This window comes from Aethalodelphis obliquidens, unplaced genomic scaffold (assembly GCF_003676395.1).
Source record: "Aethalodelphis obliquidens isolate GAN/ISIS:26980383/991018 unplaced genomic scaffold, ASM367639v1 scaffold31, whole genome shotgun sequence".
Taxonomy (NCBI): Eukaryota; Metazoa; Chordata; class Mammalia; order Artiodactyla; family Delphinidae; genus Aethalodelphis; species Aethalodelphis obliquidens.
The window spans coordinates 2,771,403-2,797,485 of NW_020837975.1; the positions used below are offsets into that span (position 1 = coordinate 2,771,403).

At 42.1% G+C, this 26,083-nt stretch overlaps 1 protein-coding gene across 19 annotated transcripts in view; it reads left to right on the top strand.

Annotated features, from left to right (window-relative positions):
- Positions 1–26,083, top strand: part of DST (dystonin) — a 497,966-nt gene that overhangs the window by 269,794 nt on the left and 202,089 nt on the right. For all 19 annotated transcript variants that reach the window (XM_027126879.1, XM_027126873.1, XM_027126884.1 and 16 more), the window contains one exon: positions 17,315–17,481. In XM_027126879.1, coding sequence (XP_026982680.1) covers positions 17,315–17,481 — 167 coding nt within the window. The remainder of the gene's footprint in view (positions 1–17,314; positions 17,482–26,083) is intronic.

The following is a 26,083-nucleotide window of genomic DNA, read 5'->3' on the forward strand; positions in this document are numbered from 1 at the left end:
GTGTGTGTGTGTGTGTGTGTGTGTGTGTGTGTGTGTGTGTGTGTGTGCGTGCGTGCTTTGGGGGTGACAGGCACAGATGAAACTTCCCAAATCTATTCTGTCTCTTTGTTACGTGAGTTACTCCCCGGCCAAGTCTAAAATCAGAACTCACTTGGGCAACGGGTCATAGGAATCTGAATATGACTCAGGCTGCCAGGAAGTTGTGATCTTTATTCCTAACATGGATATTTAGCTTTAGATAAGTTGCTTCTCTGGGGTTTTTACTTGTCTTTAAAACGTAAGTGAATATTGATTTACTTGCCTGAGAAGTGCATCACCCAAGCAACGTCCTGTACGTGGTACCACTTGGCAGCTGATGGCTTTTTCATTTAAGCTGTTCCTAACTTTGCCTTTTAGGAAAAAATCTGGACGTTAAGTGGTATATGGAACATGAAACATTCATGGCAAGATCGTTGTATTGCTGGGCAGAGATCCTTGACCCAGTGGTCAGATGAGGTTTTAGTAGGGTCTAGGTGTGCAGTCATCATTGGCCTTGGCCGCTTGTCCTCCTGAAGCTGGTTCCCCTGTTTGTATCCACCAACGCGGCTTGCCAATGTTATGTCGTGCATTCTATTTACATTTTACAGTGGTTACATTTAAAAAGAAAGCATCCGGTCTAGGCCTTGTCTATGTAGGCCTGGCATGAAGGTCAGTGAAAAAGAAAGCCGCTTGGCTGCTGTGTGTTTATGAATGTAACCACTTGCTTTGCTCACATATGTTTTCCATCTGTTTTTTGCATAATTTGGCTTCAAGTAAGCCTCACATGTTTTCATTAGTGGAAACTCATAAAATCTGTTTCCTAGTGGTGCATAAGCCTTTTTTCCCACTTGAATTATACTCATGCCAAGGATTTTACCCCTTCTTTCTACTTTGTGTAGCTAATGATTTTTGAAACTTCAATAGAAAATACATGTGAAAATAGGTCATAAACCTGTCAGTCAGATTTGTTAAATAATTGTGATATGGAGGTACTTAAAGCCTCTTATCTTCTAGGGAAATGCTGAATGAGATAATCCTTATTTTTTTTCACTTTTTAAAATTTTTTTATTTTATATTGGAGTATGGTTGATTTACAATGTTGTATTAGTTTCAGGTGTACAGCAAAGTGATTCAGTTATATATTTATATATATCCATTGTTTTTCAGATTCTTTTCCCATTTAAGTTTATTATAGAATATTGAGTAGAGTTCCCTGTGCTATACCGTAGGTCCTTGTCGATTATCTATTTTATATATAGTAGTGTGTATATGTTAATCCACAACTCCTAATTTATCCATTCCCCCCACTTTCCCCTTTGGCAACCATAAATTTGTTTTCTAAGTTTGTGAGTCGGTTTCTGTTTTGTAAATAAGTTCATTTGTATCAATTTTTTTAGATTCCACATGTAAGTGGTATCATATATTTGTCTTTCTCTCTCTGACTTACTTCAGTTAGTATGATAATCTCTAGGTCCATCCATGTTGCTGCACATGGCATTATTTCATTCCTTTTAATGGCTGAATAATATTCCATTGTATATATGTACCATATCTTCTTTATCCATTCCTCTGTTGATGGACATTTAGGTTGTTTCCATATCTTGGCTATTGTAAATAGTGCTGCTATGAACATTGGGTTGCATGTATCTTTTTGAATTATGGTTTTCTCCGGATATATGTCCAGGAGTGGGATTGCTGGATCATATGGTAGCTCTGTTTTTAGTTTTTTGAGGAACCTCCATTTCTGTTCTCCTTAGTGGCTGCACCAACTTACATTCCTACCAATAGTGTAGGAGGGTTCGCTTTTCTCCACACCTCCTCCAGCATTTATTGTTTGTAGACTTTTTGATGAGGGATAGTCTTTATTTTATCTGAGGAGTTTGATATCTTAACTTCCCCGTGGTCCAGATAAAGACTGGTGGCAGAGTCAGACCAACAGCTTGGCTGCTCGTAAATGCACTCTTCCCGGTACTTTGGAGGTGGACTCTGCCTAATTATCTTTGGTTAGAACTGTGCACGGCCCTCTTTATCTTGCATTGGATTCTCCATTTTTCATTGCAGAATTGGATGCAAATGAGAGCTCTCAGCCCCTTCACTAGTATTCCATCCCAGAAATGGCCTGTTAGCCAGCATTCCTTTGCAAGACATTGTCCCTTCAAAATCTTTTCCATATCTTCTCTATTTGAGTCATTTTTACTCATTCATTTGTGTGTGCACGGTTGGGCTCAGTGACGTTTGGGTTAATCTCCAAAGTAGAATATTGCACAATTCTTTGAACTTATCTTAAGCTTAGACTTAGTTTAAGCCTCTGACTTGAACTTCCCAGGTCCTGTGATATTTGTCATTCTTAGTCTAGGTGACCAGCCCACCTCCTCTTTAATCCTTGCCATCGTAAGCCAACCTCGGGTGGCCCTCCAGGCCCTGGGGTTCTGTGGAGCAGACTCAGCCGCCCCTTCTTGGGCATCTACTGAATGTAAATCTCATAACCTGTGAAAACTTCACTAGGGTAAAGAGGTGTAAGTAAACAAAGGAAGCATCTTAGATTTGCATATTGCTTTGGAAGTGGAAAAACACTTTCAGACACGTTGTGTCTTTTGATCATTCTTAACAAGTGTATTAAATAGGTGAAATAGACAGTTCCTCTTTGGAAGGAAGAAATGGAAACTCAGGTTAAATAAGGTCCTTAAGGGAACACAGCAGATGGGAGTAGCTGAGTTTAAATGATGACACAGCATCCTACTTTGATGAGCTGTCAGAGTTCTGAAGGAGATGCTGTGAACTTGGAACAGGGGTTGATGTTTATAAGAGCTGATGTTCATCTGGGGAGGATGAGTGTTGCCAACAGAGGTGGCAGAGGCAGAGCACATTTGGGGACAGGGAGTGATGAGCTCAGGGTCTGCACCTTGTGCAGGGCCCCTTCTTTGTCTGACTCACATGCTTCCCGGACTTGTGACGGGGAGTCCTGCCTTTCCCCTCGAGCTGTGCCCACAAAGCATTCTTCTTCTTGAGTTTCACAAATCCCACCTCTTCCCAGTCTTGTGATGTTGCTCTCAGCCAAGATTGTTGTTTTCTCTATTTATAGGTCATTGGTTCTCTAACAGACCACATGTAAGTGTCACCTAAGGAGCTTTTAAAAATATAGGTGCCTGGGGACTTACCAATGGTAAAGAATCCACCTTCCAGTGCAGGGAATGAGGGTTCAATCCTGGTTGGGGAACTAAGAACCCACATGCTTGGTGTCACCTAAGCCCGTGTGCCACAACTACTGAGCTTGCGTGCCTCAACTAGAGAGCTCACCTGCAGCAAACTAGAGAGCCCACTTGCTCTGGAGCCCACGCACCACAACTAGAGAGAGAAAACTCGCATGCCACAACTAGAGAGAAGACTGTGCACCACAACTAGAGAGAAGCCCGTGCACCACAACTGGAGAGAAAACCTGCATGTCACAACTAGAGAGAAGCCCGTGCACCACAACTAGAGAAGCCTGTGTGCTGCAACAAAAGATCCTGCGTGCTGCAACTAAGACCCGATGCAGCCAAAAAATAAAAAACAAAAAAAAAGATAAAGAAAATAAATAAATAAAATAAATATTAAAAGAAAAATATAGGTGCCCGGATGTCAACTCTAGTGATTCTAATATAATGGATCACCGTGGGCCAATGATTCTGATGGTCAAGACTGTGGCTAGGGTGCTCGTTACTCTTCATATTCTCAAGTGGACCCCAGGGTCCCTGTGGTGCTAGAATCATCTCCAGATGAAGCTTTACCCTGGATTTAACTGTATCAGAATATCTTATGACGGAATGTGAGAGCACTGCATATGTTTCAGGAGCCCTCTCACATGTTTCTTGAAAACATGCTAAGTTCTGAGAACCAGCTTCACCCTTCATTTTCTCCTCATCATGGGTTTTCTGACAAGCAGCGTGGATCACGGGCCTGGAGGCAGGAGGTGTGAGTTCTCGCCAAGCTTTGCCACCAGAGAGCTGTGTGCCTTGGATGCCTTCTTCATTTCTCCGGGTCTCGGCTTCATTTTCCAGAAAAGGAGGATGTGGGACTGGATGACGACACGACTGTTATTAGGCATGGTATTTGTGGAGTCCTACTGCATGCCAGACACCCCCCACTGTGCTGTTTAACCATCATGAAATGGTTCTGTTGTTTGCTGCACTTACAGAGGAGGACATAGAGCCTCAGGAGACGTAGTGACTTGCTCAAGTCACTCAGCCAGGACGTGGAAGGGCTTGGATCTCACCCACAATTATCTCCAAGCTGAACTTTGAACTGATGTCATTTCCCTACCTTTCCCCACATACAGCTCTTTCACTTTTAAATTCCTACAAATCCATGCATTTCATTGCATACCTTTCTGTTGAGTGTTTTCACCCCTTCCTCCATCCGTCACTTCTTTGATTCCTCTACCAAACATTTATTAGGCACCTGTTATATACTGAACCAACACTAAGCACTTATATCCCATTGTTTGTTCATTATAAATGATGGGGACCGTGGCTATAAACTTAGTCACCTGAAAGGCTTTGGGGATGAGGATGCTTAATATAGTTGTTCCCCCTTTACCTGCAGGGGATACATTCCAAGGCTCCCAGTGGAGGCCTGAAACTGGATAGTACTGAACCCTCTGTGTATGTACTGTGCTTTTTCCTGTACTTACATACCTATGATAAAGTTTATACATTAGGTACATTAGGAGACTATCCAAGTTGCCAGCATCACTGCTTTTGCACTTTGTTATTAAGTTATTAAGTAAAATAAGGGTTCCTTGAACACAAGCAGTGGGATACCGCAACAGTCAGTCTGATAACCAAGACATATACGAAGTGACTAGTGAGATGATTCCTGTTGGGGGTGGGGCAGACCGGTATGGTGCAAGATCTCATCCTGCTCCCCAGAATGTTGTGCCATTTAAAACTTAAGAATTGCTTATTCTGGGAATTTTCCATTGAATATTTTTGGACCGTGTTTGACTTTGGTTATTGAAACCACGGAAAGCAAAACTGTGGATAAGGGGGACTGTTGTCATTTTAACGTCCCACCCTGTCATATAGCTGTGTTAACTACTGAACACTAAACTCTTTTCATGTTCCTTTTCATCCTTTGGTGAACTGCAGTAAACAGGGCAGTGACATACAGGAGAGAAGCCAAGGAGGAAAGGGTGGCGAAGGGTGTGGATAGTGTACAAATTACATTATCAGCATCTGAGTAATGATGGGTTAGATATTTTCATTCATTGACTTTCTAAATTATAAAAACAAAATAATTGAGAGGTATCTCAAAATGTTAGAATAATACATTAATATTCAACCTCACTGAAATGTAATATTTATTCAGTATTTTTTTCTTTAACCAAGTCTTCTGTGAATCTTAAGCTATAGAATCGTGCTTAGAATTCAAGGACTAGGGTGAAATCTAAATATTTCTACTTTTCCACGGTAGCTTTGCTCTATAGATCTTGAAAGCAAAGGTCATTTGGTTTATAGTTGACTAACATTTCTTTCTGAACCATTTCATCTTTTTTAATGAAAATGAGTTTATAGATTTTTAAATTTCTAGTCTTCATTTGGATTTCATGACCCAGTTTGTGAAAGTTTAGTTATAAAATCATTGCACAGAATTGGATCTCTATCAGCAATAGAATGCCTCTATCTTTTCAGTTAAATGAAGGACATGCCAAGTTTAAAATCCTTTACTATACAAGAAATATAGTCATATCTGTGTTAGTTTTCCCCCATAATTTGAATAAGAAATAAATGAGCATTTGCTAAAGGTAGCCATCAACGTAGAGCATTAGCACTTGAACTTTATCAACTTTTTACTTTTATCCTCAATTTAACTCTTCCTTTTAGGAAGGCAGTTTTTAACCAGATAGCATTTTCAAAATATGTGTGCTGTCTTTACAGTTAAGAATATTTTGTGGAGCCTTTTCACACATTTTTGAAACTTGGAAGCAGACTCTAAAAATGTGTTGATTACATTGGTTTCTGCCAAAATAGTTGAAACATTGTTAAAGAGATTATCTTTGGAAGCAAACATCTTGGCTTGGAAATATTTGAGTGTTTTGACACATTCAATGTGGAATTTGCTTTTGCCTGAATACAGTGTCAAGCAATGTGAGCAAAAAAATGTAGGGAATAATCCTCAGTCTGGTGTAGTCACTTCCACTCATGTGGGGCAGGCACCATTCTGAACCATGTGTGCGTCTCGGCATCTTGATGAGAGGAAACCAAGGCCCAGTAAGCGGTGGGGTCGGGGATGGAACATGGGTCACAACCCTCTACAGCTCTGCAACAACCTTGCTCCCAATGATAAACTTTCACTCTTGAAATAATTACGTTAAAAGAGGTGGAAGCATCTTGAGATCACCTTTTCCAACCTGCTGCTTTCATCCTTGTTAATACCTGAACTCTCTCAATTAGAGTATAAACTGTCGTTTATTTTAACAAAACTATATGAAGGAACTGAAATTCCCTGGATGATACTCGTGACTAGCCAGTAGGGATTTGGGTTCTGCAGGGAGAACATTTGACAACTACCATTCCCATATCCACTGTGTATCCCTTAAATCAGTTTTTCCTTCTGTAAAATGAGCTGGTTCATTGATAGATAAAACTCTTCCTGAAATGCTGTAGGGCGTCGCTACCGATTGGGTGTAGCAGAGGAAAGGGGACTTAGGAGCTCTTGAGTCAGAGGACTTAAAATTTTCTTTTTAAGTTTTATTTTTTTAATTGAAATATGGTTGATTTAAATGTTGTGTTAATTTCTGCTGTACAGCAAAGTGATTCAGTTATACATACATTCTTTTTTATATTCTTTTCCATTATGGTTTATCACAGGATATTGAATATAGTTCTCTGTGCTACACAGTAGGACCTTGTTGTTTATGCATTCTATACATAAAAGCTTACATCTGCTAATCCCAACCTCCCACTTCATCCCTCCCCCAACCCCCTCCCCCTTGGCAACCACCAATCTGTTCTGCATGTCCATGAGTCTGTTTCTGTTTTGTAGATAGGTTCATTTGTGTCCTATTTCAGATTCCACATATAAGTGATAACATATGTTATTTGTCTTTCTCCTTCTGACTTACTTCACTTAGTATGATAATCTCTAGTTGCATCCATGTTGCCGCAAATGGCATTATTTTGTTCTTTTTCATGGCTGAGTAGTATTCCATTGTGTATATGTACCACATCTTTTTTATTCATTCATTTGTTGATGGACATTTAGGTTGTTCCCATGTCTTGGCTACTGTGAACAGTGCTGCTGTGAACATAGAGGTACATATATCTTTTTGAATTATAATTTTGTCTGGATATATGCCCAGGTGTGGGATTGCTGGATCATATGGTAATTCTATTGTAGTTTTCTGAGGAACCTCCATACTCTTTTCCACAGTGGCTGCAACAACTTACATTCCCACCAACAGTGTAGAAGGGTTCCCTTTTCTCCACACCCTCTCCAGCATTTGTTATTTGTAGACTTTATTTATCTATTTTTGGCTGCGTTGGGTCTTCGTTGCTGCACACAGACTTTCTCTAGTTGTGGCGCGTGGGCTTCTCATTGCGGTGGCTTCTCTTGTTGCGGAGCACTGGCTCTAGGCTCATGGGCTTCAGTAGTTGTGGCTCACGGGCTCTAGAGCACAGGCTCAATAGTTGTGGCACATGGGCTAAGTTGCTCCGCGACTTGTGGGATCTTCCCAGACCAGGGCTTGAACCTGTGTCCCCTGCATTGGCTGGCAGATTCTTAACCATTGTGCCACCAGGGAAGTCCCTGTAGACTTTTTAATGATGGTCATTCTGACTGGTGTGAGGTGGTGCCTCATTGTAGTTTTGATTTGCATTTCTCTAATAATTAACGATGTTGAGCATCTTTTCATGTGCCTATTGGTCATCTGTATGTCTTCTTTGGAGAAACCAGAAGACTTACATTTAATGCAGGTCATACTTCCCATGTCTGTGAACTAGGATGGTTTCTTGTTCTGAGGATTCAATGAAGTAGTATGTGGGAGAAAGACAGGAGGTTGTAGGCGCTTTATAACTTCTGTCTCACCACTGTCTTCTGCTCCTGTTAAAAAGGGGACACATGTTGTGACCATCTGTTGTGAAGAGCACTTCTTTCTTTCCTTGGACATAAGGTATCCTTCTGCACCAGCAGAGCTGCCTCTCATCCCCCAGGTCCATTCTTCTTTTGACTGTTTCTTCAGCAGATGTTTAGTGAATACCTATACCGTGTCAGAGAGTGTGTTCTCTAATTCCACCATTAGCTTAAAATTCTGTCAACCTCTTGGTTGACAGAAGTAACCCCTGGGAGGGACCGAGTCGTAAAACTAATATGTTTATTTGCAGCTCAGTCCAGATGCATCCAGAGGGCCTATTGCAGCAGCTCTGGGAGAAGAGGAAGGACGTGAATCTAGGGACAGCTCTGCTGCTCTGTGGCGAGGCTGGCAGTCAAGGGCGTGTGTCTAGTCTAGTGAGGGAACCTCTGTGAACCCTGACGTTTGGTTCCTGTGAGAGATCCAGGGGTGGGTCCTCCTCTGAAAATGAGAAGTGTTCTCTGTAGCAGCTGCTTTGCCAGTGTAGAGGCTAGGAAGCTCCAGGGGAAGGGTCTTGACCTTAGGGTTGAGGGGAGCTGGGGGCTACCCCTAACCCTAACCCAACCCGGGTGCAGACATCTCTCCAGCATTGAAGAGTGAGCACCCACTGGGCCTCCTGAGGAAAGATCAGTCTGAGTTGTACGGGTAGATTTCTTTTCTAAATATGAAGGAGAGATTTCACTCTCCTCTTGCAAATTCTGAGTTGGAATTTAGGAGACATAGGTCCATCCCCTCGGCCCCTTCCTGTTCGAGTGCTGAGACCCTGGGCCAGTCCCCTCACCTCCTTTGGCCTCAGCTTGTTCACCAGTGAAACCAGGGAGTTGCCAGAGGGCTTTGTGACCTTCCAGTTTGAGTTCCCCGGATTCCTTAATCCTTTACTATTTTTATAGCCTCTCTAAGTTAAATTTCTCAGTTCTCTTAACCTCAGAGACATTGCCTTTCTGGTGTCACATGTCGATTATTTAAATAGTAAATTTGATTAACTTTTTAACCTTTTCAATAAATTATAGTTATTTAAAAAATTTTTTTAAGTTGCATATTTGCCTAGTATAGAATAAAATAAATAAAAATGTGAATAGTCTCCTAGGGAGTATGTGCGTCAGCTTTGGAAGTTGGCTGTTGGTGTGCCCTCCCCTCCCTGCATGCCAGAACCATGACAACATCCATAAAAATCAGGTGTGGCTGTTGCCCAGTCATCTAGTGCCATTGACTTTACTCAGAGGACTTCCAGGCTTGCAGCCTCAGCTGACCAGAATCAGGAGGCTGTGGCGATTCCCGCAGCAGGTAGCGGGCCAGTCTGCTGTCAGCTGGGAGTGAACTCTCAGATGGGGGGTGATGGCTTGTTTTCTTCCATTGAAAAGGCATTTCAAGGCTATGTCCTGGGTCAAGTTTATGAAACTGTTTTACAGAAATGATTTCGATAACACTTAGGTAATGTGGGGCTCTCACTTTTTTTTTTTTTTTTTTTTTTTGCGATCCTCAAACGTTTTATTGACAGCAAAACTTCCGGCAGTTGAATGTGAGCCACGTGAGGGTGGTGGGCGGGGGCTTGCGAGGCAGGGAGGGAGATGGGCAGAGGGCTCCTGGCAGGGATGCCCCTCCTCCCTTGGGACACTGTGAGGGGCATGGCGGTGGCTGTCACGGGCTGGGGGGGGCATAAATAACACTGTGTGCAGGACTGGGGCAGCAGGAGGGGGAGCGTGGGGCAGCCACCTCAGAAAGGCCCACCCAGGCCACAGAGACACCCAGGGACGTGGGGCCACGAGACACAGACATGGGGACACGTGGGGCCAGGAGTACGCAAAAGGGGGTGATGGGCGGCTGGAGACACAGAGGCGGACACACCCAGAGAAATGGGGATTGGTCAGGGCTCTGGAGAGTAATCTCCGGGGCTGGGCTCACCGCCTGGGCACTTCTGGGCAGTGGTCGGGGTGTTTGGTGATGATTGCAAAGTGAGCTTAATTGGCAGCCATTTACTTTCTAAGATGACAAGGTTTACATGAGAGACTAAAACCCATTCATACCAAATGAAAACGTGACACGTTTTTCTGATCTTTCCTCCCCGCCTCCCCCACCCTCCTCCCTCCTCCCTCCCCCCCCCCTCCCCCCTCCCTCCTCCCTCCTCCCTCCCTCCTCCCTCCTTCCCTCCCTCCCTTCCTTCCTCCCCCTTCCCTCCCCCCTCCTCTCCTTTCCTCCCCCTTCCCTCCCTCCTTCCCTCTTTCCTCCTTTCCCTCCTTCCCTCCCTCCCTCCCTTCCTTCCTCCCCCTTCCCTCTCTGTCTCCCACCCCTTACTCAGCAGATGGTAAGTGAGCACCTAGTCTGACCACGTTGGGCAGGGTATGGGGAGGATGTTCCAAGGGGAGAAGTAGCCTGAACAGAGGACCCGAGGAGAGAGGGAGTGTTTAGTCCGCATGGTCTGACGTTCGTATGGTTTGATCGTGGAATAGAAGGAGAATGGCTTGGGTCTGGGCAGACCAGCCAAGACTGACCTGGATTAATGTGCCTGCGGAGTGAGAGCAGGGCAGACGTGGTCCAGTGCAGCTGGTTAGGAGGCTGTTACTCGTCCCGACACTGAGGCTTAGTTCCAGAGGAAGGGGAAGCTCTCCTGAGCCCGGTATTGTTGGTATTGACACTGGAGACTAGAGGCGATGGTCCTGAGTAAAGATAATAGTTGCTTCAGCTCATCGTTGGCCATGGGGAAACAGAAGAAATGGGGCTATAAGACCCTATTCTCCCTTGAAGACAGTCTTGGGGCAGCTCATGCATCCCTGGAATCAGGTACTTCGGTCTCCCCAGGTTCGTGGGGAATTCGCAGATGAGCAGGTTTGGCAGAACTGCTGCCTCGGCAAGGTCAGGATGGGGAACTGGAGGAGAGACCGATGACCCTGTGCCGTCTCTCAGCGCCTCATCCCCTCCTGTGCCCACCACTTCCTCTGTGACGTTCCACCAACCGTCTAATTTCCTTCTTTCCTGAGAAAACAGAATCATGAGCAAGAACTCCCTCCCTTTTTATCTGGTCACCTCTCCTTACTTTTCGTGGAGTGTTTGGGGTGGAAGCCAAGTCTGGACGGGTTGAGGAGTAAAGATAATAAAGATTATAAAACACAGAATGGTTTTTTTTTCCAGTTGCTTTACTGAGAAGAGAGTTGGTGCTAAGTACAGAGGAAACTGGGTTTATGAGGGTTATTTGTTTTTATTTATTTTAGGATGGAAGAGCCTTGGGCATCTTATATACTCAGAGCAAAAGACCCAGGTGAGGGGATGGTCACTGATAGTGAGACCCCCACCCCAGGAGGTGGAGGATTCACAGGAGGGAAGCAGGTCAGGAGGAAGCAAAGGTCAAGGGTGACAAGGTGGGACAGTGAGGGGGCTCTTATGTGTGTCACTGTTTTCTCTGTAAAGAAGATGAAAAAGTGATGCCAGATGTGGAAAGAAGAGGGGGTGGGGTACGAGTTTCAGGCATTTCGGGAAGAGTTGGCAGAGATGCTGTGAGGGATAGAAAAACCAGCTGTTTAGGACACTGAAAAGAAAAGGCAAGTTTCCTGGAGCCCCCGGCTGAGATCAGAGCTGGGATTCGTGGAGGCAGTAGTCCACGTGGTGGTATGGTTTCCTCTAGTTCAGGTGTATACTCAGGGCAGGGGTGGAGAAGACTCAGGGCAGGGTTGGAGAAGACATACCGCTGCCTGGATCAGGGTTGAGGTTTGGCTGGGTGGTTGCAAGGTGAGGACGGAGTGAGGGAGTTGAGGATGGTGGTTGAAGTGATGGATCATGTGGTGCAAACCGAATGGAGAAGGAGGTAAAGAGAGCAGAGGGCTCAGAGACGGGGCAGAATCAGGCCAGTGGAGGAATGTGAGATGTTGCTGAGCCTGGTGGTTGGTCCAGCTGGAGTTAAGGAATGAAAGTACTGGAAGAATGGACATTGCTATCAGAAGGTACAGACCTGAAGTGGACTAAGTTGGGTTCAAGGTGACAAGATCCAGGCTGTGGCCACAGGTGTGTGTGACCGGCTGACATGGAGGGAAGACAAAGGCCTGTGAGGATGGGGCCCTGGATGCAGACGGGGACAGCCAGCCCGGTGTCAGACTGCTGGGGAGTGTGGGTTATCTTGAGGACAGCAGGAAGGTGGTGGCACAAGAATGACCTGCTGTGTGAAGGCAAGGTCTTTGTGCCCATGGATAATGGTTTGAAAACTACTGGTTTTCACTGGGAGCGTTCGAAACACATGCCCTGCCCGTGGGCCCAGTGGTGTCCAGGACTTGAGTTAACGCAGTGCAGTGGCGGGGCCTGGGTTTCAGTAAAAAGGCAGAAGCGGGGCAGGGTAATGATGCTGAGGCGGACTTGGTTTCCCGTGGAAGAGATACTTCCGGAAAGTTGGGAGTGGAGACAGTCTGGGTCTGGGAGATGAAGCAGAGATGAAACGTGGCCGGAGAGGCTCAGTGAGAGGAAGAACTGGCACTTGGGGGGCAGCAGCAGTGACCCGGATGAGAAGCATGAGGGCTTCCAGTTTCGAAAGGAACTTGGGTCTAAACGATCTTGTTTGTGTTAGATGCGAGCTGACAGATCGCTGGTGAGAGGCTTGAAGCAGCAAATACTGCTCATGAACTTGTGGGAGAAGCTGACATTTGTAGAGTTTTCTATCTGCCAGGTCCTGTGCTGAGATAGTGCAGATTATCTTGTCTAAACTTTAGAACTGCTCCAGGAGGAAGATGTTATTATGGCATCATGTAAGTTTTAAAAATGAGGAGAATCTTTTCTTTGTTTTAATTGAAGGATAGTTAATTTACCATGTGGTGTTGGTTGTAGGTGTAAAGCAAAGTGATTCAAGTATACATATATTTATATATATTCTTTTTTAGATTCTTTTCCATTACAGGTTATTACAAGATATTGAATAGAGTTCCTTGTGCTGTACAGTAGGTCCTTGTCGTTTATCTCTTTTATATATAGTCGTGTGTATCTGTTACTCCCAAACTCTTAATTTATCCCTCCCCCCCTTTCCCCTTTGGTAACCATGTTTGTTTTCTATGCCTGCGAGTTTCTTTCTGTTTTGTAAATAAGTTCCTTTGTATCATTTTTTTTAGATTCCATAAATAAGCTATATCATATATTTATCTTTCCCTGTCTGATTTACTTCACTTAGTATGATAATCTCTAGGTCCATCCACGTTGAGTAGCTCTGGGTCTTATTCCTCTTAGTGGTTGCAGTTGGGATTTGAATGCAGGCATCAGGAATTGAAACCATCTCTGCTCTCTGTGTGCCTCCAGGATTCGAAGGGAGGAGCCGTGGTTACTTCCTAGAATCCCACGTGGCCTGCCCTTGATGGAAGAGTCAGGCTGTTTTGCTGAATGCACAGATTTTACATTAGGAGTCATGAGTGGCAACGGCAGACTTAACAACGTTTAGCGTTTGGTTTATTTTGCTTTTTAATTTTGTTTACACCGTATCATGAAAAGTTTGATAGACTCAGATAGGTAGTGGCTAGTGGTAACAGTATATCTAAAAATGCCTTGATTTCCCTGTGGGGTTACTACTCAGTTAATTGGAAATCCCAGGAGAAGCTGAAAGACTAAACGTGATAGTGGTCTTCGATATGTTAAAGTTTGGTTCAGAACATATTTGAAATACCCTTTAAAACTATAGCTTTTGAATCAGTGTATGCATGTGTAATGGTCTGATACAGTGTGTGTGAGAATAACGTGCTGAAATATGATTTGGGAACTTTCGGGAACTTATTTAATAAAATATATTATTTTCTCCTGGTTGATGTTTAGCCATATTCAGACCTCTAAACTCTTCTTCTTAATATCTTTCCCTGGATGTGCTGGGCAGCGCTGCAACTATTAAACTTAACCCTGTGGTTGAAATGTTTTGGCAGCCCTTGTTAATAGGTAGTTACCTTTGTGACTGGACTGGCGTGGAACGTTCTTGACCCGGCAGAAACCAGTCCCCGCCTCTGCCCAGCTATCGCCCCTTTCTTCATATAGCTATAAATATCACCCACGTAGCTCCTGTGTTCTTAGGGTTCCCAGAAGCAGCTGATTTTATATATATATATATATATATTTTAATTTTATTGAAGTATAGTTGATTAACAATGTTGTGTTCATTTCTGCTGTACAGCAAAGTGACTCAGTTATACATATATACATTTTTATATACTTTTCCATTATGGTTTATCATAGGATATTGGATATAGTTCCCTGTGCTATTTATTATACAGTAGGACCTTGTTGCTTATATCCATCATATATATTCTAATTTGCATCTGCTAATCCAAAACTCCCAGTCCATCCTTCCCCCACTCTCCTCCCCCTTGGCAACCACAAGTCCAAAAGAAGCTGATTTTATAATCTGTAAAGGCTCTTGTGAAATTTTGCATAGAGGTTCAACTTTTCATTTACAGTTTCCTAGATTTGTTTCTCTGAACCTTGTTTTCAGAGATTTCAGTTGGTCTGAGGCAACAAATTTGAAAACTTTTATCTTTTACTCTTTTCCTAAGAGAATTGGGAGAATAATAAAGCCAAGTATTTGCTTCTCCCTTTGTCAAAAAAAAAGAATAACCATAGCAATAAAATAGCCAACAAATTGAAAGTGTACTTACTGTGTGCCAGGCATTACTCTGTGTCCGTGTTGTTGAATTTGCACAACACAGTGTAATGACTGTTATCATCCTTGTTTTACAAGTGAGAGAACGATCTTAAAGCAGATAAGTAACTTGAACATGTAGGTGGTAGAGATGGGATTTGAACTCCTGGGATGTGCTGGAAAGGCTCGCCAGCATGATTTTAGGGCAGAATGTCAGTTGGAAGTTGGGCGATGTTTCTGCTCTTTTTTTTCCCCCATGTTTTAAAAAAAAAATTACCAAAGGGGAGAGGCGGGGGGAAGGATAAATTAGGAATTCGGGATTAATAGATATACACTACTATATATAAAAGAGATAACCAACAAGGACCTACCTTATAGCACAGGGAACTGTACTCACTATCTTATAATAATCTATAAGGGAAAAGAATCTGGAAAAGAATATATAAATATGTAACTGAATCACTTTGCTGTACACCTGAAACTAACACAGCCTTGTAAATCAACTATACTTCAATAAAATGAAAACAAAAACAAACAAAAAGAAATCCTTCCCATATATCCTATATAACATGTTCATGCACACAGTTCTTTCCTGTGCTGTGGAGATGAGCACAGATTCCTAGGAAAGATGACTAAATTGAGGTATACCTGCACTTTCAAATACTGGCCCTGTGTGGGGAGCCTTGCTCCGGCTGTGTCTGGGTGTGAGCTCCCTGGAACGGCTGTCTCACCCAGTACCGGATGGAGAGAGGCGTGTGGGCCTATATCCCTTCCACGGGGTGCTGGCAGAGCTGGTAGGCCTAGGGTGGGCTTAACTGCCACGTGTTCCTTCCCCACGTCCCTGGGTTGGCTTCTAGTCCTCTGGCTCCTGGAGCAGCGGTAGGAATAAAGGGCTTTCTGTTTGCACCAAGCAATGGCCAGTGTAAAAGGCTTTCTTTGTTTTATTTTATTTTTTTAAATGTTATTGAAGTATAGTTGATTGACAATGTCATGTTAATTTCTGCTGTAGATCAAAGTGACTCAGTTATTATACATATATATTATTTTTCATATTTTTTATTATGGTTTATCACAGGATATTGAATATAGTTCCCTGTGCTATATACAGTAGGACCTTGTTGTTTTTCCATTCTATGTGTAATAGTTTGCATCTGCTAATTCCAAACTCCCAGTCCATCCCTCCCCCACCGCCCCTCCCCTTGGTAACCACAAGTCTGTCCTCTGTGTCTTTGAGTCTGTTTCTGTTTTGTAGATAACTTCATTTGTGCCATATTTTAGACTCCACATATAAGTGATATCATTATGGTATTTGTCTTTCTCTGTCTGACTTAATTCGCTTAGTATGATAATCTCTAGGTCCATCCATATTGCTGCAAATGGCATTATTTCATTCTTTTTTTACAGCTGAGTAATATTCCACTGTGTGTGCACGCGTGCGTGCGTGTGTGTGCGTGTGTGTGTGTGTGTGTATATATGTGCCACATCTTCTTTATCCATTCACCTTTCTAGACTAAGGGCTATCTTTGGTCTGGGTTTTCTACTTTCAGTTGCCTGACTGCCTGTTTGGACCTTTGCCTTCTGTGTTGTTTTTACAGTGTCTTAGCCTCTCAGAGTTTAGACTGAAAAGAGTCTTGAACATTATCTGCTTCTGCCTCCTTCCTCCTCATAGATGAGAATGTTGACTCACAGATGTAAAATGACGTGTTCAAAGCTATGGGACTAGCGGCCAGGACTGGGGCCAGTGTCATGACTTCAGGGATTTTCTTCCTGGTGCAGGATGACTTGCCCCCCCCCTCCATTTTGCTTCCCATCTGACCCTGGATGGCCGCCTGTCCTCTTGATCCCCTGGCTTTGCTCCTGCACTGGCTGAGGGAACAGTTTGCCGGTGTTACTCCCAGTTTGGAAATCACTGTGTGACCCCTGCCGAGGTCACTTGGTGCCTTAATGTCATCATCAGCAGGTTAAGTAGGACCCTTATCAAAGGGCGACTTGCAGATGTAAATCGTGTGAACTGGGGACCTGTTTTATTATCGTTTAATGGAAGAGACTTTAAAAAATTAATGAAAACAAAGTATAGGGAAAATTATTTGATAAAAGTTTCCCATTGAGTAAGCTGAATGAGGATTCATGAGAAAATTAGAGAGACCTCAAGCCAAATAGTTATGTAATGTGGTTAATTGGAGAGGGTGCTGTTTTCCTTTTCTGTTCTTTACACAGAATACCTGTTGGATCAAGTTCTCTGCAGGCAGTAACGTAGATTAATTTGTAGGTTCTGCTTTGATCCATTTGAACTTGGAAAAACATGTGCTTAAGTTGTTTGAACAGATCTAATTAGTAAAGTGGAATGGAGAATTTTCAACACTGGGACATTTTGGAATGAAAAATAAATGAGATGCTTGGGTTAAATCTGACTTTTCCATCTGTTAACCTCTTTGAAACTCAGTTTCCCTATATGTAAAATGGGGAAAATATACTCCTCTTACAAGTGAGAGTTAGGAGGATTAAGTGAAACAGCACTTGTAAAGTGCTTGGCACATAGTAGGTTCTTAATCTGTGTTAGTTTCCTTCCTTCCTAATGGTTTAATGTTTTCTGTTCCATTTAGATATCTGATATCCATGTTACTGGTGAGTCAGAAGACATGTCTGCAAAAGAGAGATTGTTACTGTGGACACAGCAGGCCACAGAGGGTTATGTGGGGATTCAGTGTGAAAATTTCACCACCTGCTGGAGAGATGGAAAACTATTTAATGCCATCATTCATAAATACAGGTATGGAATTTGTTGGGTTTTTTCCCCCTTTGACAAATCTGAGAAGTGTTTCTTTCATTTCCAAATTTTAAAATAACCTTTTATTATTAGACAAGCACTGAATGTGTATGGCAGAACATTAGAAATACAGACAAGTGAAAAAACAATCACATTTCCTCTACCCAGAGATCGTCACTCAGATACACAGAGCTATGGTGTGTCTTTGGATTTTGTCAGTGACTTAGTGGAGAGTAAGCTCTGATACGTAGAATCTGTAGGTGGAGGACCAAGATTGTGTATGTAGAGAACTGATGATTAGTGAGGTCAAGGTTCAGACTAAGCCTCACAAGTTTCCATATCATAGCGTCCTCATCTAGTTACTCTAGTAAGCAGCTGGGTTTAATGATGGCCAACTTCGGGGTGGTAATCAGTTTCCCGGTGAGAATTGTTAACCCCAAGATCTGAGTTAACACTGACGTAGCACCTACTAAGTGCCAGGTGCTGTCCTAAGCAGTTTACATATGTTCATTCACTCAGGCCACACAGCATCCCTAAGGGAATCTTGTCCTCCCTGAGTTACAGACAGAAACTGAGACCAGAGTAAATACTTGCTTCAGGTCACAAAACCATCGAGTATCAGGCTTGGGATTCAAACCCAGGTACTTGCCTGTTGAGTCCACACTCCTATTGCCTTACAAAAAATGAAATTCCTGGAAATTCTTTACTGAAAATGATGTTTTGATCTCCGTTATTTTTCTTAGTTTTGCAAGGATTATGTCATGTCGTTGAAGAACTGAATATCTTCCCAAATAGAGTAACTCACTAAACTGACAAACTTATTGGATTGCAATAAAAACAATAGGCGGAATAGGTCTTATTTTGATAACTTTCTGCATGTGAGGCATTCTGTTAAATGCTTTCCTTATGTTATCTCACTCATCTCCCAGAGTCCCATAAAGCAGGAGCTGCTGTCACCCACTTTTATAGATGGGGAACTTCAGGTTAGCCAGGGTCACACTGCTACCAGCTTGCAGAGATAGATTCTCACCCAGTCTGTTTGCCTGGAACCCCATCTCTCCCTTTCTCTTTCTTCCTTTCCTTTCTCTCCCCTTTCTCCCCACTCTTTTATATTTTGGAGACTTTGACATCTATAGAACTGAACTGAGTCTCCCATGGGTCCACACCCAAGAGTCCCCTTTAAGCGCTGTCATAGTCTGCTTCCTTTACAGGACAACATTTCAGTAGAGGTAGGTGTAGATTGCTGAGTTAAAAAGAAAATCCTGTGCTTGCCCAGAGTAAAGTGCCAGCTCTCCTTGAGGGACACGGTGCCAAGAGGGCTTCATGGTCACAGACAGTGTGATGATCACACTGTGTCCCATGTGACTTAGAACACAGGCCGTCAAGTCTCACCTGTTCTGTACCTGGGGTGGAAAGGTCTTCTTAGCCTTTGAATGACAGTATTTGGATTGTTACACCAAAGGATGTGTGTCACGATGCATTTTGAGGGTGTGCTCTGCTCTCTGAAGTTTTTTAGCTTAGAAGCAAAACATTTAGAAGCCAGCTATTCTTCTAAAATAATTGACTTTTAAAAACAACTGATCTCCAGGCATTGTCTCTTCAATACTTAGGAAGGATTATGAGTACCAATTGGTATATACCTGCTGTGCGTTTTTATACTTAAATAAGTCACTGCTGTGTCACAGATCCTAAAATTTCCTGTTTAATGTTACAGAACTCACGTTGCTTTAGGAGAAGATTTGGATCTTGTGAAAGTGATTTGTTTTGAACTTTTATTTTGACAGAGTGATCATTTTAGAACATTGCTTAGCTTTAACTTTTTTTTTTTTAATGGAAGTATAGTTGATTAACAACGTGTTAGTTTTAGGTGTACAGAAAAGTGATTCAGCTGCATATGTATCTATTCTTTTTCAGATTCTTTTCCCTTATAGGTTATTATGAAATATTGTGTAGAGTTCTGTGTACTGTCTATTTTGTATATAGTAGTATGTTTAGCTTTAACTTTGAACTTGGATTTCCTAGTGTGCTTTGTTTTCCCTTGTTGGAGTTCATGGTAAAAATACTGAATATCAGGTTTAAATACTTCGAAGATATCTTTGTTGCTGAAGTTTTGTTCAGTTACCCTATGCCTAGAATTACTGTGGTTTCTTTTACTAGAAGAAATCTTTCATCTGTAGAACTGTATTTTTTGTAAGTTCTTGGGCCTTTCTCTTTACTTAAAAAACAAATGAGTACTTTTTTTTCCTAGTATGTGTAAGAATTAAGCAGGTGGCGTTGAGCTCCACATGGTTTTCTTTGGTGAGAGCCTTGATTTACTCTAGGAACAAAGGAGACAAAGTTATGAACAATTATGAAATCACTGTTAGCGGATTTTTGGCTATTGGGCAGTACTAATCACATTTAGAGAGTAGTGTTTTACTTAGCAGTTGTTTTTACTTGATAATTATTCTCTTAAATTTTGTAATGTATTTATTTGGATTCGCTCTGGAAATATACCCACTTCATTGGGCTTTTTGGATTTTTTCAGATAGAAAGTTTTATTATTTATATGAATTTTACTTGACTTCTGTAATAAAAATCATCTGAGGTGGCACATGGGTTTGGTTTCTACTCAGATGCCAAGTCTAACCATATAGGATACTTTGTTGAGAAGGCCCTTAAGAGGGAAGGAGGGCTTCACAGGAAACAACCTCGTGATTGAGGCAGTGGATGGAAAGAGGGTTATGGTACTCCGATGTGACAAGGTCACCTGCAGTAGATAGAATGCGAGAGATTTCTCTGGAGATGAGAAGGAAAATAGTGTTTATCATTTAAGAGTAAACCAGTATTATTTGTAATAACTGATTTAGTAAGGTTTTTGTGTACAATTGTCCCCTGGTATCTGCCGGGGGGGTTGGCTTTAGGACCCCCGCAGATAACAAAATCTGTGGATGCTCAAGTCCCCTACGTAGCATGGTGAAGTGTTTGCATATAACCTCACACATCCTCCATATACTTTAAATCATCTCTAGGTTACTTCTAATACCTAATACAATGGAAATGCTGTGTACATAGTTGCCAGCACACGGCAAATTCAAGTTTTGCTTTTTGGAACTTTCTGGAATTTTTTTTCAAATATTTTTGATCCATGGTTAGTTGAATTTGAGGATGCAGAAACCGTAGATACAGAGGGCCAACTGCATTTAGTATCTTCTAAGGTTTAGAATTAAGATCTGAAATGGGAAGGTAATAGCATCCTTCAGATTCTGTATTGATGTGAATACTGTCAACAGTTGTGAGTCAAGCACGTGATTGTCTAGCATATTTCTATTAGTGTCCCCTTATACATTATGACTTTTGAAAGTGGAGAGCGTGTTTGTTAACCCCAGTAAACAGCACTTTACTAACAATTTACTAACTTTTATTCTAAAAGTTCCATAGAAGCTTAATTTTCTAAAATTCTTTTTTTCGAAAGAACTACTATATGAAATAAAAATGAAGAGAAATTTTCATAAGACTGATTTATAGATGTTACACACTAAGAATGTTCCATGGAGGTAAAAAGAAAGTAACTGTCACATAGCAGGTACCCAGGAAATAGATGCAGAATGTTGACCAGGTATTAATTCCTGTCCTGCCTGTTTTTAATATATGGTAGCTTTTAAAATTATCACAGTCCTGTGAAATAGATGGCACTATTTCCATTGTTATCAATTTGTTATCAAATTGTTAAATTATTAAACTGAGGCTCAGAAGGTAACTCACGTGCTCCATATCACATACACTTTTAAATAATGGAGGTGATTGCTCTGGGTTCTCAAGTCCTCGTATACTTCCATGTAAATACTTAGGTAATTTCCTGTAGGCAGACTGCATATCAAGAAATGGAACTTTTGGCCAGAGAAGCTGTGGTAGTGCATCCTTGAAAACTAATGATATTCAGCAAAGACATGTGAAAATTCTTGATGGATTTAAGAAATTGTTACCTGAAAACTGGGTTTGCCTTTTGGTGGGTGTCCAGCCAAAAGACACAACCAAACCAAAGATCGGGAAGGATTTATTTTACTTGCAGCAAGTAAGGAGAACACTGGAGATCTTTCCAGAAGCAGTGTCTCCACAAACAGCAAAATTGGGGAAGTTTTAAGCTAGCAGTACATGCATATTCATGAAGGGGCTTGGGTGGTGGACAGAGCCCAAGCTTTAGTTGATTGAAGTCACAAGGGTCAGAAAAGGTCACCATCGTTATCCCTTAGGTTCTAGTTTATCTGGTGGTTGAGCATTTCAGGCTCATCTTCACCATTGAAACAGAACTGGGAATCTTTACAACTGATATATTATCTTTGCTATTGTTACTTCTCTTGCCTGATAACAGGCAATGTTTCTGCTTTCTTTTGTTCCATTAAGATCATTAATTACTGAGATCTGTTCAAGGGCAAGCACTGTGGCCAGTCTTATATCACAAAATGGCTTAGACCAAAAATGGCTCCTCTTACATAAAGAAAGCCTTGCCTGGTTCTCTTTCTCCGGGGACCCCCTACCCTATCTGCTTACAAGATGACCAAATGAGCAGTATCATATATAACTGCCAGCTAAGATCTTGGTCCCTTGTAAGAAATTAATGAGGACAGCATTAATTGTTTAACTTAGAATCAGCCATCTCTGAAAATAGCATCACCAACAACTGTAATGTAGTGAGGAAAGTTGTAGATAATAAGAGAACATTAAAATACTTAGTACCAGTAAGAGGAAAATCACAAATGGACTATTCTGTAGTTTTAGTGTGTCGTGTTATCCTACAGAGGGTGGATAGCCTGGATTGTGCAATGGATAGTGATGCTGAAAACTCAGCCTCTGTGCGCCGGTGCCAAACTGAATCTCAGAGACAGGGTTTTGGGTAGAGTAGGAAAGAATAGCTTTATTGCTCTGCCAGGTAGAGTAGGAAAGAATAGCTTTATTGCTCTGCCAGGTAAAGGGGGCCACAGCGGACTTGTGCCCCTCAAAACTGCGTGTCCCATCCCAGGAGGATTTGGTGAGGAGTTTTATAGCAGTGGTACAAGGGTGGGGTTGCTGATAAGATTAGGGTGTGTGCAGGGCCTGCACTCCTTTAATCTGGTCGCAGGTGATCTCCTAATCTTGATTAGCTTCTCTGGTTCCTTTAATCTGGCCTCAGGGGGTCTTCTCTGGAATGAAGAATGCTGACACCTTCCATTTATTGGGGGTTTTAGTTCTGTAAAGAGCTCAAAGATATTGATATGTGTATCCCTTGAGGAGGAACCAGGACGCTGCCCCAGGGCTGGCCCTCTCTTGTCTCTGCATCCCCCTCCCTTCCCTGATTGGCAGCTGTTCGAATCTGCCCTTTGGGACTCAGGGAAGATCATGGAGGCTGTAATCTGTTCCCTACAGACAAGAGACGCGGGACAGAAAAGCTTCCTTGCCCAGGAGCCCCAGGGTCCTGCTCGGTTTCAATAGTAAGGATGATAAAGTAATATGATTTAGTAGAAAAGATTACAAGGAATGGTTCTGTGGGTTCTATTTAAATAGGTCACTGATAAATACATTGTTTTTATATTACTTCTGTCTTAGGAAATTCTGTTCCTAATTCCTTCTAGGCACGTTTATTTGTTATATTCAGTTTTCCATGCAAAGGGTTCAAATAATAAAAATACCATATATCTATACTAGTTTCTGCTTGTTTATATAGTTTAAATTTTCTTTAAAGCATATTAAAACCTTTTCACCAAAAATCACAACTGGTAAGATATCTTACCTTACTTTTCATTTGAAAGAATGACAAAGCAGACTTGGATTTGATGGACTTAGATGACAAGCATGTCACAAGAGCATTTGATGAGTAAGGAGCTTAAAAGCGAGAGAGGATGAAGTAGAATTAACTGAGAACCAATAGCCAGGGGATTCTAGGAGTATCCTCTAGACACCAGATTGGTAAGTCACCAGGAGTTAAGACACACACAGAGGAGTGAAATTCCTGACAGTAGCACACGTTCTTTAGAGGCAGGTGTTAACAGTAGAGGGTTCAACTGAGACTTCTGTGCTCTCAAGTATGCTCATACACACAGGAAAATGGACTTTTTCCTTTCTGAGAAATAAAGCTCTGATTTCCAGCTTGAATTCAGCCCCCAACTTGTCTGACTTTATCAGTCCCTGCCCTGGAACACTGATGAATGCCAAGTTCCAACTCAGCAGCGCCCAGCATCACTCAGCGTGAAAACATTTCTGTCCGACAGGCAGAGGCAAGAATGGGCACCCACGGGCCAGAACAAAGAGCACAGACTGTGCAGTGGGGCCAGGCGAGCCTCAGGTGGCCACACGTCAAGATACTAATAAGTATGTCAGGACTGAAATGCTGAGGGTGTTTTGTAGAGAAATTATTTCAGCTCACTAGTTTCTGCTTGTCCTCTTCTTGTTCTTAATTTATCGCATTCATTTATTTAACTCTCCTTTTCAAGCCCCTGGCATTCTTTTCACAAGCATGTTTTAAATCTATTACCCAAGTAAGACAACATTTTTGGAACAGGTTGTGTTTTAGAAGCATGCCATTTAAATATTTTCTAATTAGGCAGCCAGGAATTTTTCACTTCTCTGAGTGTGCAGTTGGGTAGCAATGATTTTTGTTCATTGTGTTCATTTGGATTTAGAATTTAATGGGACCATCCTATAGCATTCTATTAATTCTTTAAAGACACTGTAATTGGGAAGGTTAGGCTGTAAGGCCGTGGTCAGAGTCATCTTCTTTAATAGGACCTGGAGGCTGTGATTCAGCCTCTTACCTGGATTCAGTCACACCTTACAAGCTATACTGGATTGGACTGGTTTAATACTGGGAGGAGGCCCTTTAGGGTTTGAAATGTTCCCATAGGAAGTTGGATTAGTGTTGACTAGGGATTCTTTCTCTCTCAGAACCTGGTCTGCCCTCAGGCTGCAGAACCCAGAGGTACGAGGGTGTGTGTGTGTGTGTGTGTGTACACAGGTAAGGTTTGTATGGCCATGGGCTAGACACAGACAGAGTCTTGATGGTTGTTCATTTTTTAAAAAGTCACAAACATTTCAGTTTGTGAGGCAAAATCAAATTGCTTGTTTACCTTACCAAATAAACTTAAAACACTTGAACTCTGAGGGCATACGTGGGTGACTTGTAAACATTATCACATTTTAAAATCCATAGGGAGCTCACATGCATGGCTGGTAATGCATCTGTATCCACGAGAGGCATGTGAGTTAGTGTTCATATCCGGTGACCTTTTTTAGTATTCTTCTGTGTATTTTTTCTGTGTATTTAGAATACTAGCGGGGAGGGAGGCCGGTGTCTTGAGATAACAGATGAGAACGTGCCTGTCACACCAGATTTAGGAAGCATGTAATAAATGTCAGTTTCCTTCCCTCCCTCCAGGCTGCTGCTGACCCACTAATAACAGGGCTGTGGCTAGGAGGCTCGGGAGAAGATGGGCTTTGATTAAAGCCTCCCCTTACTGCGAACCTGATGCATTCTTCCTTCATCAGCTTCCCCTCAGCATTCTCTGACCTTCTCCTACCCTGAGATTTCTCCTGCAGTGCAGGACCAGTGGCTGTGTGCTCTCCATCTCTTGTTTCCTGATAGGTCCCTCTGTTTTGTTGCAGCACCTCTTTTATTTTGGCTCATTGATAGATTCATATTCTCATGTTATTCTCTGAAAGAAGTAGTTTACTATTTTCTCCCAGAGTAAATAAGTTGATTCATCCCACACACACACCCCTTTTTTTTGTGGGGGAGGGTGGTATCTAGCCCCTAGATTTACTTACAATTTACTCTCATAAGGTCACTTAAATATAGGAACTGAAGGAGTTACTCTGTCAAAATCAATACTATTCTCTATGTTTAGTAAAGTCTGTGAGGCTGTTATGGGGTTAATTGTTCTTTGTGAAGAAGTGAGAGTTATAATTTATTAGGTATCTTCTAATGTCTCACGTTAGATTCTAATCTTGAAGTCCTAACAAAGCTTGCTGTGAATTATAGTGTTTCTTTTCTTTTTTTTTTAATTTCTTTTTTATACTGGACTGGAGCATAGTTGATTAACAATGTTGTGTTAGTTTCAGGTGTACAGCAAAGTGATTCAGTTACACATATACATGTTTCTGTTCTTTATAGTGTTTCTCATTCTTTGCTTTCTGCCTTGTTGGTAGGAGAGAGTCACTTTGTAGGAAAAAAAAAAGAAGAATATTGGAAGTAAATTCATACATCTCCTTTTGAGAAAAGGGAAAGTTACTTTTATAGCTTGTTGCTACCTTGGAGCTCTTGGCTTTGTTTCTTCAACACTATGTACCCAAATATGAGCATAAAGGACTGTCTACACCCAGTTACACAACTGTGGGTGGGTCTCCTGCACATTTGTAGTTATTTGCTGGGGGAGGGGAAGGACCATATTATAGGTCTTTTTTTTTTCCCTCGAGGGGAAGGGGCCGAGGTGAGATGCTTTTTCCCACCAATAAGAACAGTAAGAATATGCTAAGCCTGAACACGATTTAGTCCAGTCATCTTCAGGAATTTGTTACGGTGACTGTCCTGCCATCATAGACTAAGTGAGGCATCGTTAATGCATGTTTGTGTTGTGTGATATATCTGAGAGCGGAT